The following is a 14,880-nucleotide window of genomic DNA, read 5'->3' on the forward strand; positions in this document are numbered from 1 at the left end:
AAAATGATCTGTATCATTTTTAAATAGATAAATTTTGTGTAATATTTTTATAAAAAAAAATATCCCACTTTAAAAAATATATAAAAAGTTTCTTATTTTTTATTAGGACCTATTTGTTTTTATAAAAAATTTACATAAAATTAATTTATTTGAGACTTATAACTGATATCACCCTTTAATATCACATAGGTTAGATAAAAAGTATGCCATCGGCAAGAGAACCTTTTCTTGGACGACTAGATTAGATAACGGTTGTCCATTAATTTCAACTTCTCCCTTTATTAAAGGATGCTGTCTCCTTTCGTTCCGAGCCATTTTACCTTATACACACACTCTCTCTCTCTCTCTCTCTCTGTGTGCTTGGGTGATGGAACATCTGCACCTTGTCATTTCTTTCATGTTCGCATGCATCTAGCTGTTGTGGTGCGTACTTGTTTGGGAAACAGCACATGATGAAGATGAGAGACAGAGAGTGGGGTTTGAATTTATGCGCTTAGGGTTAGTTTGGTAGGGCCATAGTACTTGCCTTAAATTGATGACCGATGCTGTCTGGCATACTCTTGATCATGCAGTGGTCCTAAACATGCAAGTACTCTTTCCATCTCCTGTGTTTTTATCATCTTCTGTACTGACTGCTTTCTTCACACATGACTTTCTTTGTCCTTTTTTTTTTTTCTTTCTTTCGCTCTCTTTTTTTAATATTTAAGAATATATTTAAATATTAAAATGAATTGAGTTGATAAAATATTATTAAAATATTATTTATTATTATTATTATTTTAAAATTTAAAAAAATTAAATTATTTATTATATTTTATATTAAAATTTAAAAAATTTATAATAATAAATTGAGATAAATTATGTTTAGAAATGAAACCTAAGACTAACATACTACATGGTACTACTGCCATGCATCGGTGGGCACTGGGTGATGGAAACCCCTTGCAAAGCCCAATGGACGACAGACACCCAAAGAATCAAATCGCCAACCTAATCAAGTACAAGATCGTGAGTAGTTAAAGAAACCCAGCATAATCATAATAATTTTGTTTCTCATGAGACCTTGTACATGTTTGAGGACTATTTCCTAGATATCCTCGTTGTCTTAGGAAAGGACGTTGCCACGTCCACATAGAATACCGAACACTCAAATACTTTTTTTTTTACTTTTTCTTTCACCATTTTTTAAACTATTTAGATATTTTTTTAAAATTAAAAAAAAATCACACATTCGTTTAAAAATACTTACTTAATCAATAAATTAAAAAATTAAAAACAAAAAAAATTCTATAGAAATCTTTTGTGAGAATAGTATTTTCCCTTAGGAAAGGACAAGGTAGAGCACTACCTCTCTGCGGGCAAACTGTCAACTTGCATTACCTCAATTGCCCTCGTGTCATTATTGTCACGCTGTCTGATCGTTACCTAAAAGAAAACTACTCCAGTTAATAACCATTGAAGTCCCCCCCTTTTTTTTTTTTTTACCTGTTGCTGTTGGGGTCCTTGATACTGATGTTGGGCATGCAATTCCATAATATATAATGGTTAATTGTAGGCTTCTCGGAGTTTCGTAAAATAGCCCACATGTTGTACTTTGATTTGAAATTCTAACCAAGGCATGAACATAGGCTCATGCTGTCACTGCCCCACGACAAGTACCCTGAATAGGTCCAAAGAAAAGTTACTGAAAAATTGTCTTCGGAAAGGACGATTTCGAGGCGAAGAGTGAACTGGTAGTGATAACGACTGGTTCATCGCATAGTCACATACGTCTTGTTTGGGTCAAGTTTTAGTTGCCCATTTTATCGTCTAAAAAGTTATGGCTTTATTATCTACTTAGATGATCTAGTCCCGTACGTTTTACTTTTGGTTCTTGAGTCCACTGTATTCCAATCGCAATAAGAGTTGCTAAATTTCCTAAGCTCTCTTTTTTAGGCGCATGAGTTATTCACGCAATTTTTTAAGGATTCAAACCAAGAAACATATAATATATTAAGGTTATGATTTCAAGTTGGAGTAAATTACAAAACCAGCGTGCTGATTTTTTATTTATTTATTATATATCTTGAAATATTTAAGGGATGGAACTTTCTACAACATAGGCCATTAATGTTCTATTAAAGTCGCTGATAATTTGCCACACAAATTCGACTTGGTACGTTCCATGATCACGAAGGACCTCAGGTTTTGGTTGTTTATGGTCCTATCGGCTAAAGAAATTATTTGTAGTGGGCTTGAGACCGGCTCAAAACTCAGCCGGAACCTACAGAAGTTGGTCCAATTATAAGCTTTGCCTGAATATGAAGTGGGCTGTATACGGGCTTGATGTGAGTTAAACTGGTTTGGTTACATAAAACTAAATTATCTCTTATCATATAATCATTATAATTTTCATAAACTCCCACATAAAATATAGTAAATAATTCAACTTTTTCAAATTTCAAAATCAAAATAATATTAAAAAATTATAATATAACAATATTTTATTCAACTTTTAACAAAACATTTCATCTCATTTGAACTGCATAACTAAATGAGACAGTTCATATGAGATATTGTTGGCCCCTCTACTTTTTACGACGAAAAATTTGGAGTCATGTAAAGGCAACATGTTTTTATTTAATTTTTTTTGTATTACATACTATAATTCATTGCTAAAGCAGTGGAAATATTATAATTCATAATCGATGACCATCATGTCCAACTTTACAAAGTGTAGACAAACACAGTAAACCTGTTTCATGTTCTCTTTTTAGACCTTTGGAGGGTGGTGAAGTTGAAATAAATACTTGCCTTAATCCAACCACATATTACGTCACTTTCTCAAGGAATTACTCTTATTTACTGCGAGTCATGTCCATGGAAAAATAACTTGATACGAGGACTTACCTTTCGTCCTGTGTTGGGATCCGCAGATAACATAATCACTTCATGAGTAACAATGACCAGCAATTCCAACATTAAACCGTTTGGCAGAGACTTCAAGCAGCAATGGACGAGTTCATCTTGTTGAGAATGCGATAATAGGTATTGTGATCGGAAGTGCTTTGGAAGCCAGGAATAAAATCCGAAAAGAACCTCAGAACAGCAGCTAGATGCTGTGAGTCGTTGGAAGCAAACGCTGCTTCCAGAAACAACGAAGGCCGGACGGTATTAACCTGAAAATTGTACTCAATTTTGTAAGTCCAAAGCTTCACGAAGACAAACAACCAACTATAAACAGTTTACAATGGAAAAAAAATGAGCAAATTGTAAAGTACAAGCAACTCCACTGACATACACCGAAAGTACGATCAGGAAAAGGATTTGGCAGAAAAAATTATAATAACAACAACCATCCTCCTTTGGATGACGTGTCCTGCTGATCTTAAAACTTCAAAAAGAAAAACCAAAACCATCTACTCAGCAAATAGCACATCCCAGGAAAAGACAGCAAGATGCACTTTCTATCAACCTTAAACACAGTCGGGGAAAGGGATTGGGAAATAAAGCCATATATTCTCACTCTTTTTTAGCTTTTCTAATGCTTCCAAATAGGGAGAGTTCTATGTAATTAACTCCATGTTACCATACACATACTATCTATCAAAAGATTCTAAACAGATTCACAGCAAGAGCTTGATAAAAATAACAGAAGACAAAACCAGCTATTGAGAAACATTTATGTCATGTAAGAAAAAAGAAACGTGAAATAGTACTTTGTTTTCCCATTATTTTATAATGAGATTGACAAAATAGGTAATACCTTATACTTCCGTGAATAACGTAAAGCTTCAAGATAATAACCATCTTGCACTAAAAACAATACATAATCATGATGTAAAGAAAGCTGCCTTAGCATATCCAGACCCAACTTCCTTGTTTGGATATTCTGACGACCAGACTCCAGGAGTTGCAATGCAACTTCTTTAGAAGGTTCAACAATCTGTGACAAAACAACTCTCTCTGTTAACATCAAATCCCACATAAACAAGGCATAGACAATCTTTCAACCACACACTCATAGATAGAAGCAATGCCGAGACCTTGTTTATGACATACAGTCCAAGTTCTGCATATCGCTCGTTGCGGGCTAGCAGTTGTATGGTTAAAACATAAAGATTTGGATGCACTTTAACCTTTTCTGAATTAGCACTGCAAAAGTAGATACAGATAAGAATTCATGGACATGGGACAAGAATAGAAAAATAAAGCATGACTACATTATAACAATTGTATGCACGTGTTTAAATGTTTAGTGATATCGCCGCCATATTATCACTTTTAGGCTTGATTTTATTTTCAGCCTGGTCCAGAAAAGAATCACGAGCCTTTTTGCAATAAATTCTGCACTTTTGTACCATCTGAGTCACAAACTAGACCATTGATGGGAGTTCTAATCATGCTTATTACACACATTTGTACAATTTGGGCATGGATGAGGCCATCATAACGCAGGGAGTGGCTCTCACAACTAGCTATCACAGAGCAGCATCAGCCCTTTTGTAATGATCAACTAATTCCATGTAAAAGATGAGCTCCTCAAGCACATATTGACCAGATTGATGACTGGAGAATAATCTATAGTTTTTAAGTAAAAATAAAGAGCTTAGACTGAAAAACTAGAACCATCGTGCTTTACTTTTACAGCCTTGAATCAACTTCCAAGTTCAGTAATACAGCATACCTGTGAAGGAACTCAATAATGATGGCAACCAAGTAGGAAGGGTCTCCCACCATCTCCTCCTCAATTGGAGCAAAGACAAAGCTGTACATCTCATCAGGTGAAATTGCTGGCGAAGTAAGTTGAGCCTCCTGCTGCTCAGGCACATTAGCATTCAATGCATTGTTACTCGGTCCAAGAAGTTGATGTTGTAAAGATGTCGGCTGAACATCAGTACTAGAAGTTTCGGCACCCATTAAATTTTCTCCATCCACTTTACCATAAAAAAAGTGAATATCACTTGAATTGGTCCTTTGTGGTTCAGCGCTGGCATTCTCCTCAGAGTCTGAACTCAACAAAGTTGAAGATCTATTAAAGAGCTCACTGTCCACACCAGCAGCAAATTCATGTTTAACAGACTTCTCAAGTGCACCTACTCTACTTGCAGTTGCCTCAGCCACAGCAATAGGACTACTCACATGTGGGACAGTAGAAGGTGATGTCTTCTCAGATTTTATTCCCTTGAGATAGCTGCCTGTTTTGATAGAGTGAGAATAATTGGTAACCAAAATATCCATTGCCCTGGCAACCATGGGCACAGGTCTGTGTTCTAGAATAACTGTGCATACCATTGCCAAGCACAATTGTTTAGCCTGAAGCAGCAGAAGTGAACTAGAATGACCATTTGCTAATTCATTAAGTAATTTCACATAAAGAAGAGCAAGGGTTGAAAAGCATTGAGATATTTTTATAACTCAAGACAATGAGATATTTCATATTTCATTACTTCATAGATGATCACTACATTTTAGTTGGGCAATTGGCTTTATTTCTGATGATAGATATGTGTTCTTAGTTATGGAAGAAGGAATGGACTACTTGTAACTTGCTGTACGTAGTCCCCATAAACAACCAGGTAAATGCTGAGCATACCTAAACAGCATAAAGAATACTACCTTATTGGCTTCCAACTTTCGGCGCTGCAAAAATTCTAGTACTGATGGCACTTCTGAGCTACTAGCAGAAATTGCCTGCAAGGAAAAAGAAGAATAGACATTCATTGCAAGAAGAATATCTTAATATTGATAAATGATAAAAATAATAATAATAGAGAACTTGCCTCCAAATCTAAATGAATCTTCCACAGACACTTGCTAGCAACATCACATATAAGGTCGGGAACAAGAAAAATCCATTCATCTCCATAGGTGACAGTTTCATTTCCACTTACAACATTAGCCTCTGAACTCTCGCTATCTTCCCTACCAGATCGAGAAGCAGAAGAATTAAATCTGCGGAGACCCCTCAACAATAGAGGAAGTGGGGCAGATATGGGTGCCCGAGAATCTGCAAATATGTCATACAGTATAATGACCTTTGCATCAACTTGGTGAACAAGCAGCACATTATCGACCACACTCACAGCAATCCGGCTTGAATAAATAGGCAAAGAACCCTGTAGATAATCAACATCAATTTGTAAATAGTCAACAGTAAGACTGATGTCAAGTTACAAAATCATTTGTGGTCCAGAAGACAGATAAATGTGTAATCCAAAATAACAGGAAATAACAATTTGTCCTTCAAGCTAGAGACTTAATGGGCAGGCAGCATATTCTGGGACGAAAAAATGATTAAAAATAAAGAACTTTCAACATATATTTAAGTAGAGGTAATTTCCTCAAAAGTGGAAGCAGTTATTGTCCATTTAATTTCACTTTATTGAGAGCAGGTTGGAAGTTATTCTTGAGATTCCAACCACATGTCTATTCCTGTTATACAATACACAATACACTCCTGTATATCCACCTCTATCCTTCAGGAACTGGAAAAAAGCTTTTCTGTATCTCTGCCACCAGCATATTTTTTAAGTGAATCAATGCATTGGAAAAGAAAGAATTTGATGCAAAAACTTACCTGTTGTACAACAGCATCACGGTAAAACCTATATGAGTGGAGGAGCATTGCAACCCTATCAACTTGCAAGCAGTATATTCTACCATAGCTGTGAACAGTGCCAAAAAAAATTAAATGCTTGGGAACACTAGAAATATATATATATATATATATATATATATATATATATATACACACACACACACACACACTGTGGAACCTCACCAAGGCAGGGCCCTTTAGACCAACCCTTGGAGAGTAAACCCTGGACACATGACCTCACCCATGAAAACAGTGTATCAAGTAATCCGTGGAAAATCCTAGTGCGGAATTGAGCCCAGGATGTCTGAGTCTACAGTTCATCTCAAGCCCGCCCAAAGACCACTAGGATGCACCTTAATGACTAACAAATTAGATATATTTGCAAGAGAAACAAAACAACTGGCACCTACACCGTAATAATATAGATATCTTCAGCAGCTAGGACAGGCTTGCTGTTAGCCTCAGGTTTAGCCATTGCCATCTCGAATCTTGGCAAACGAATAATCCCCGCAGATGAAAGCTAAGTAGAAGAAATGTTAACCATGTCAGATGATAGAAGATTCAGGTAAAAGAAGTTGGTCGACCAAGTGTTCATTGATTAAGATTTGCATGCACATGGTTGCACCATTTTTATTTAAATGTGCAAGCGGTCTTACCATTATCGTATTTTGCTTTATAGAAGTATGATTTACAAGTATAACACAGCTACTTGGAAAAAAAAAAGAGCTGCCCATGCAAGTATCCATCTTAAGGTAGTGAAAGAAGATGAAATACCAAGCCCTAAACTAACATCACAATACCAGATGAGAATGATAACCTAAATGTTGCACATTGAAATGATCATATGCATTGCTTTGAAGGAGACACGTCTATAGAGGATGATTCAAGGATTCCCCAACTAATCTCAGTTTTGGAGCAGAATAAGAGTAAGACATTTTGGATGGACGGTTTAAGATCCTATGGAAATGAAATAATGAAGAGTTCTTCTTCAACTTCTGCTTCTAAACAAAATCATAAAGTCGGTTTCAGAACCATATCTAAACTGCATATATCAGCGCGACTGGAGGTTTTTGAAACCAGTTTCCTAGTCCATTTTTCCAATACACCAATCCAGCCTATCAAATAAAACATACATTGGCAAGGACCAAAGGCATTGTAAGCTAAAATTGGCAAAGGTAACACATACCTGAAATCCGTTGAAGGTCTTGCACTGCATTCCAGAAGCAAGAAGAACCAAGCGACTTTCATGGGTGTAAACATACCAGCAGACATTCAATTTCCTTGTCTCCACCAAATGAAGCGATTTTGATTCAGAATTGTATGCAAACAAGTCCAGCCCACTGTAATATTACTCCACTCAGTAAGACAAAAGAGAAAAAAAATCCAAATTTAGTTGAAAAATATAGCTCCCCCGGCCCCCCCACGGGGGAAAAAACAAATGAAAATAAAAATGCCGGAATATAAACAGAGGGTGGGCAAGGTGGAGATGGAGAGAAACCATGCAGTGATGTCAATCAGTATCAAATTCATAATGATAACAATGATAGTTAATCAGTTCAAGGTAATGCCTTCATTCTTCACCATTCACACAAAGCATATCAAAACTTCCCTTACCTGGTCTTTACAAATACAATATCACATAATGGACAATCTGTCCAAAAAAAACCCAGAATACTCTCTGACTCTGATCTGCACCTCTGGCTAAAAGTTTCCCCAGTTTCTCTATGCCAAAACTGTATCTCGCGATTAGACCGTTGGATTGCAATAAACTTCGCGTCTAAAGAATACCGGATAGATAAGATGGGCCCCTCACTTATCGTATCAGAGGTAGGGGCAACAAGAGGAGAAAATGGCATAGTTTTCCATGAGAAGACCTATTATAAAAAGAGAAATGGTGAGAAAAATCAAATAAGACCCATATCCTTTGAATAGGAGCACAAAATTAAAATCTGTTGGAATTATTTGAATGTGATTCAAAAAAGGCCAAATCTTTCAGATGCAAGTACAGGAGCACTTCATTTGAGTTCTTCTTATTACCTGATCGAGAGTTGGGGAGAGTAGTAACTTATTTCCATCATCATAGAATAACCCCCTTGATCCAGAAATGTTGCATTGTAGGGGTGGATATTGGATATAAACATGTGACAGGCCACCAGGTCCACTCAAACCAACACTAGACTGTGAACTTGATGCTTTCCCAGACATCTCCCCTGGCCACCTTTTGACCTTGAGAAGATGGCAAATTATGGCAAGTACTGGAGCGAACAATCTTTAACTAACTAAATTTATACTCTCAAAGTACACTGTAAGGAATAGAAAAAACCACATCAATGGAACATCATAATAAGGGATGAGAAGGAGCATAACGCCTTAGAGAAAACAATAATACATTCTATTTTGTAGTTGATGAATGAAACACTTCCTTTCTGCATGCTTCCAACCACTGCCTCCAATGTTTACACATGGTGCTGGCGGCATTCAATATACATCGCAATATAGTGACGAGAACAGATTACACAGTTAAACCTTTCCCTGCAGCTATTCAAGTAGGGAAAAAGGAAAAGTCAATTTTTCTACAAGAAAAGCGCAGGAAGGCCCTTTTTACTCATGTTACAATTTTTTTCTTTCTTTCAACATTTCCCATTTGGATGCAATAAGTGTTTCATCTCATCTCATCATTACAACTTTTTTAAATTCACACACAAAATATAATAAACAATTAAACTTTTTCAAATCTCAAAACAAAAATAATATTAAAAAATAATATTCTAATAATATTTTATTCAACTTTCATCTCAACTCATCTCATCTCAACTCACTATCCAAATGGCACCAATACAATTTCGTTTTCTGAATGTGACTCTTTAGTGTAAGAGATTCTTTCAAACACATCTCGCTCAACTTCTGGCACCTTAGCCACAGCACAGCTTCCATAGTCTTTAGTCTATCAATAGGAAATATCTTGCACTAATACCTCAAGCAGATTCCAGACACTTACATAAAGCAGCTCTAGGTAAATAGTTTATAGTGTTTCTGAAATTTAAAAAACAAAAAATAAGCACAGAAACTATTAGTTGGACGTAACATGCATTGCCTTTTTTTTCCTACTAGTTCTCTAGACTTTAAAGACTTTTGCTCTTTTTCTTCTTGATAGTTGGATGTTTCCTTTTGTATACTTCCATAGTAGTTGGGTTATATCCCTTTAAGCTCTTCAATAAAATGCATTAATTATAGAAAACATGCTGTGAACCTTTTTACATGTTAGTTTAACAAAGATTTTACTGATATTCCTTTTTCATGCAGGGAAATACTAATCGTTTACGCCATCTCGCATCATCTGTTTGTCATAATAGCGTATACATAAAAAATTTCGACATGGCAGCTTATGTGAGAATGCGACATTCATTCTACTTGTACCACATTTGCTACGATATATTTTCTACACAAACATTAAATGTCGTCTCTGCGGGATCTTTATCTTATATAAACCTGAATAAAGAAGCAAGGAATGCTCAAAATGCACTAATCATGCTTCGTAAACAAATTATTTTTCAGGGACGGACTACCAATGGCATTTGCATGTGAAATTATCTCGTTAGACATTTTAGAGTACTTCTTGAATCTCAACAACAGTTGGCAGAAATCTTAAACGGAAATCGCTAAACATAGTAATAAAACACTAACTAAAAGATTAATCTAAACAAAATTTCCTATGCTTTGCCCTGCTATGGAAGTGATCGTCGACCAGAAATTATTTCGAGTATGATTTGTGAAAGGCAGAAAAATACCTCGTGAATTGACATTGGGATTTCCGGAGTCGGTGCGGACACGCAGCTCACAAACCGAGCGTAATCACCGCTTTGCTCACGACCTTCCTTTCTTTTTTCTTTTTTTTTTTCCTTTTTATATATTATATTTTTTATCCTCTCTTTCTTTCCTGGGAAGAGGTACCTAACAGTCTTCTTGCTAGCCGCAGGCGCTCAAATGGCTCGAGCTGGACGAACTACCATTCTCGCTCTTAGTGCGTGGGCCCATTTTGCTTCGACAGATTCCGGTCCATTGCTCGTAATTTCTTACAACGGAATGATCCATTCTAGTGGGGCCTTTTCTGTTTGGCCCAAGTTTGGTTTTCACTACCAGCTCAGCAGCCAAGACGGCCCAAGGTCCAAAATATCATTTCTATAAAGAGAAATTATATATACAAAACCTCAAATGCACAAATCTCACGTAATTTTTTTATAAAAAATTAGATTTTATCATGAAAAAGTGTGAAAAATTCATTTTTCTTGTGAGACCTACATCTTATAAAAATCGTGTATATTTTAGACTTGTACATATCATTATTCCTCTATAAATAAGCTTAATTTATCGTGTCTAATCATATTCGTTGATATAGTTTATTTTTAGTATCTGTCCATTCAAATAGTAGACAAATAAAATCACTTAAACTTTGATCGAAGAGGCAGGCTAACTCGCTGGCATTTAATAAAGGATAAATGATATTTATAATCTTAAGATGCACAAGCCTTATGCACTTCATTTGAAAATAATTGATAAATATTATAAAATTTATTTATTTTTAATAATAAATCTCATTTTGAAAATACGCAAAACCTACTCACCCTAAAAGTATAACTAGCATTATTCATAACAAAGAGATGAACTGTCTTAATTAATTTGACCATTGAATTGGTTTTGAATGCTCATGACTCTTCATTGTAGCACGTGAAAATAAATATATAAACAAACATATTAATTAAAACTTCATGTATTAATTGTTTCTGATCATCTGAATATATATATATATATATATATAGCCTTTTGTTGGTCCATGGTTCTTCATGTGTTGTTGTAACATCACTGCCTTTGTAACTTAAAAGAGATTATAGCTAGGGACCCCCTCCAACCAACCTCTCTTTCTCATATCATTAGGAATTATGGTTTCTGCATGCTCCAACAACTCCTCCACATGATCACCTTCTGTAATACTAATTTTTAAGCAACATTATTATTATTATTGAGTAATTCTATATATAATCGTAAAATGTGTAAATATTACGTAATCGTTTTAAAAAAAATAAAGTTTATTATAAAAAAAATTAATTTTTTTTTACATAAATCTTATATTTTATTTATTATTTTAAAATGACTACACAACGATTATATAATTTATAATTATAAATATCTTTTGTCCTTGATGTCATGGTCAAGACTCAAAGCCATCCCACCACATAAATTCCAACTAATAGACGGAGAGATCGAGAGAAGTTTTTTCTTAATCAATGGCCTAACATCCATCTCCATCAACGACCAAATCTGCTTTGCAGCCGTCGACATTTGATTTCCCACGATATTCTAGTTAATATTTATTATGCATTATATATAGGTGACAGATCTCACTTGATGCCACCCTACTACTGACTCCACCTAGACTATGACACGAAACCGAATTAAATTTGTTCACCTTGCCCCAAAAAAACCACGTTTTTATATTTTAAGTAGTCAATTATTTATTGTTTTCTTTATGGCTCAATAAATAAATTAACTATCATTGTTTTATACATTTAAAAAATAAACAAGAATATAAAAAACTCAACCAATTTATTCCTTAAACTTTAACGTCATTATTTAATTCTCAAATTGAATAATTTATTTTGTTATATTCCCAAGATCTTGAAAAATCGATATTTTTGTTGTTATATTTAATTAATGTCGATTTTCTTGATAGCGAGAATAATAGACCAACTAATCATTATTGCATAATTTTTTTTTTTTTTAAGAAAATGACGATATTCAATTTTATTAATACACATCACTTATGATGGAGGAAAACCGTGATTACAATGAGATACCTGAAAATATATTTTAATAAATAAAGAAAGAATCAAACCTAAACATCAAAACGGCTAAAACATCCAGATTACAAAACGAAGGTTTAATAAAAATACAATAGTCTAAAACTATATTTTTAATGCCAACCCTAGACAAAATATTTAAACCTGCAAACAAAACACATACAAGTAACGATTAGGGGAGCAAATAAATCAGAAAATTACATACCAGGAAACTCCTTACGAAATTTGCAAATAAGGGAGATCAATTCTGTCCAAGCGAAGAAAACCTCTGAGACTACTAGGTAGCAAGTAATCTCCAGACCAGTCAAAATTAGAACCATCAGCTCCCCACTTGACAAAAAAGTCAGCTACTACATTACATTCCCATAAACCACGTCTTATTCTATACTCATTGCAATTCAAATAAATATGTAATTCATCATAGAAATCTTATAAATATAAGATATTACAATCACCCTTGATTAGCCAATTAACAAAGATTTGAAAATCAGTGTTGTTGATTTCGTGTTTCGCAGCCTGAGCACTTTCACAATAACCAAGCTCGTGTCACCTAAAAACAAGGAGAAATGGCTCTGGTGACATCTGAGGTCACTCCGATGCTAAAGTCAATTGACGATTATTTAGGAAATACTTCGATGAATAATTAGAACAATCAAAAGTTAAGGAAGAACTCCCATAAAAAGGATGCTCGTTATTTATACCTGATATGGGTCCTATTGTCGATGGAGGTCGTGGTGTGTCAGGTGTCAGACCTGCTATCATTCATTCATTGCTACCACAGTGTATCAGCTCGCAGCTCTAGCGGCCGGAGGAGATCGTGGTATGTCAGCCGTGCTAGGCCTGTCTTGCTGCTGAGAGGTCGTGGGGTGTTAGATGTTAGTTGTGCAAAGCCTGTCCTGCTACTTCCTACCAGAGTTGGATGTCAAGATGTGAGCGAGCCGTCCTTCGTATATGGGTGCTAAAAGGTCTTACTGGATAAGTTTATAGCCATGGGCTCAGCACGTGATTCTCCGGCCTGAGCTCTTAACTGGCGGAACGGTTTTTTTCCTTTGGCCTTGAGTTCTTGGGCTTGGCCCTCCTCGGACCTGGCTCTTCCAGGATGAGCCCCTCCCTCACAAGTCTCAATTTCAACTGGAGAAAAACCTAAATGCATTATTGCATAAAACATTTGGATAGTGGATTTTGCGGACAAAAAATTAATATAAAAAAATGAGTATTTATTATAAATTATTTATGATAATAATAATTATTTATAATAAAAATATACATATTTTAATAAAAAATAATAATTTTAATAAAAAAACTTATTAAAAATAAACAATTTTAAAGAAATCCCGTACTGCCTCATGCTTTGGTGACAACAAAATTGACCCCATCCCAATTGAATGCCCCTAAGTCTAATTTTGCTTTTGCTAGTAAGTTAGTACGAAAGAAATATCGTATTCCCCCTACCCTTATAAATAGACAATTTTTGAAACGGGCGCTCTTATTAAATTCCGACAATATAAAAAACAGCGTATATAGATCGACATGAATAGCAACCGAACAGACAATTGCACAGATTAAAAATCCGATAAGAAAATATCTACGCCTACTGCCTTTTCTCAAACCTTTCTCCTTGGATTCCAACCTTTTCGATATGCGGTCTTGTAATTCTTTATTTGTATTCTATGTACGGTTTTGTGTATGCGCTATCGAAGTAGCTGGCCTGGAGTCGTATGGAATGACAAGAACAAAGATTAGAATATCCAAGACAAAAGGAATCCTTTAGTTACAATGGGTGGTCGTCTAACAAACAGCCTTTAATTTTCTCCTCTGATACGATAAAGAACTCAGAAAGTATTGTTATTCGGTGTCGTTTGCTAGTGTGTCTGTTTCCATGTATTGATAAGTCATAATTATAATTTCAATTCATTAATAAAATGAATTTATTTCTTTAAAAAAAAAAAACTTTGGTCATAATAATAATAATAAAGAGAAATGATAGATTACACAAACGCTGTACGTGTAATTTTGTTAAAAAAAATAAAATAAAGACATGACTCGCTTATAAAAAATAATTTTTTTTAATAATAAAATTTATTTTTCTTTTTAAAAAATATGCAGCATATACACACTTTAAAATTATACTTAACGTTACTCGATAATAAAAGTAAATTCCCGACACCATATTGTGATGATACGGTGGGTACTAGTGACTGCTACCACTAAACACGGACTGCCAGCTCCCCTCTATCATATGAGCCAAGGTGTAAAAGTTATATTTCAAAGTTAACATTTATACGTAGTTTGGGAATATTGCCATATTAAGAATTGGTACTGAAAAGCAAAAATAATTAAAAGGGACTAAACTTGAGTCCTATCGTGTTATTAACGTGGCAGAGGATATAGAATCTATATATATTTATATTTATATAAGGGCTGCTACAGCCATCAAGAATCCTC

The 14,880-nt window shown here is 34.9% G+C and overlaps 1 protein-coding gene across 4 annotated transcripts; it reads right to left on the reverse strand.

Annotated features, from left to right (window-relative positions):
* Nucleotides 1-2,591: 2,591 nt before the first annotated feature.
* LOC121267986 (regulator of MON1-CCZ1 complex) lies at nt 2,592-10,536 on the reverse strand. 4 transcript variants are annotated; one of them, XM_041172078.1, is made up of 12 exons: nt 10,369-10,536; nt 8,618-8,806; nt 8,195-8,454; nt 7,767-7,920; nt 6,991-7,100; nt 6,560-6,647; nt 5,763-6,098; nt 5,599-5,673; nt 4,667-5,295; nt 4,026-4,134; nt 3,746-3,925; nt 2,592-3,158 (listed from the first exon to the last, which is right to left on the reverse strand). In XM_041172078.1, exons 1-12 carry the CDS (start codon nt 10,381-10,383, stop codon nt 2,982-2,984), a joined length of 2,322 nt encoding a protein of 773 aa, XP_041028012.1. In that variant the 5' UTR covers nt 10,384-10,536; the 3' UTR covers nt 2,592-2,981. The 4 variants fall into 4 exon arrangements, with proteins under 4 accessions (XP_041028012.1, XP_041028013.1, XP_041028014.1 ...); XM_041172079.1 differs by having other exon boundaries at nt 8,618-8,790; nt 10,369-10,531; XM_041172080.1 differs by having other exon boundaries at nt 8,618-8,883; nt 10,369-10,525.
* Between the last annotated feature and the right edge of the window lie 4,344 nt (nt 10,537-14,880).

Source organism: Juglans microcarpa x Juglans regia, chromosome 5S (genome assembly GCF_004785595.1).
Source record: "Juglans microcarpa x Juglans regia isolate MS1-56 chromosome 5S, Jm3101_v1.0, whole genome shotgun sequence".
Taxonomy (NCBI): domain Eukaryota; kingdom Viridiplantae; phylum Streptophyta; class Magnoliopsida; order Fagales; family Juglandaceae; genus Juglans; species Juglans microcarpa x Juglans regia.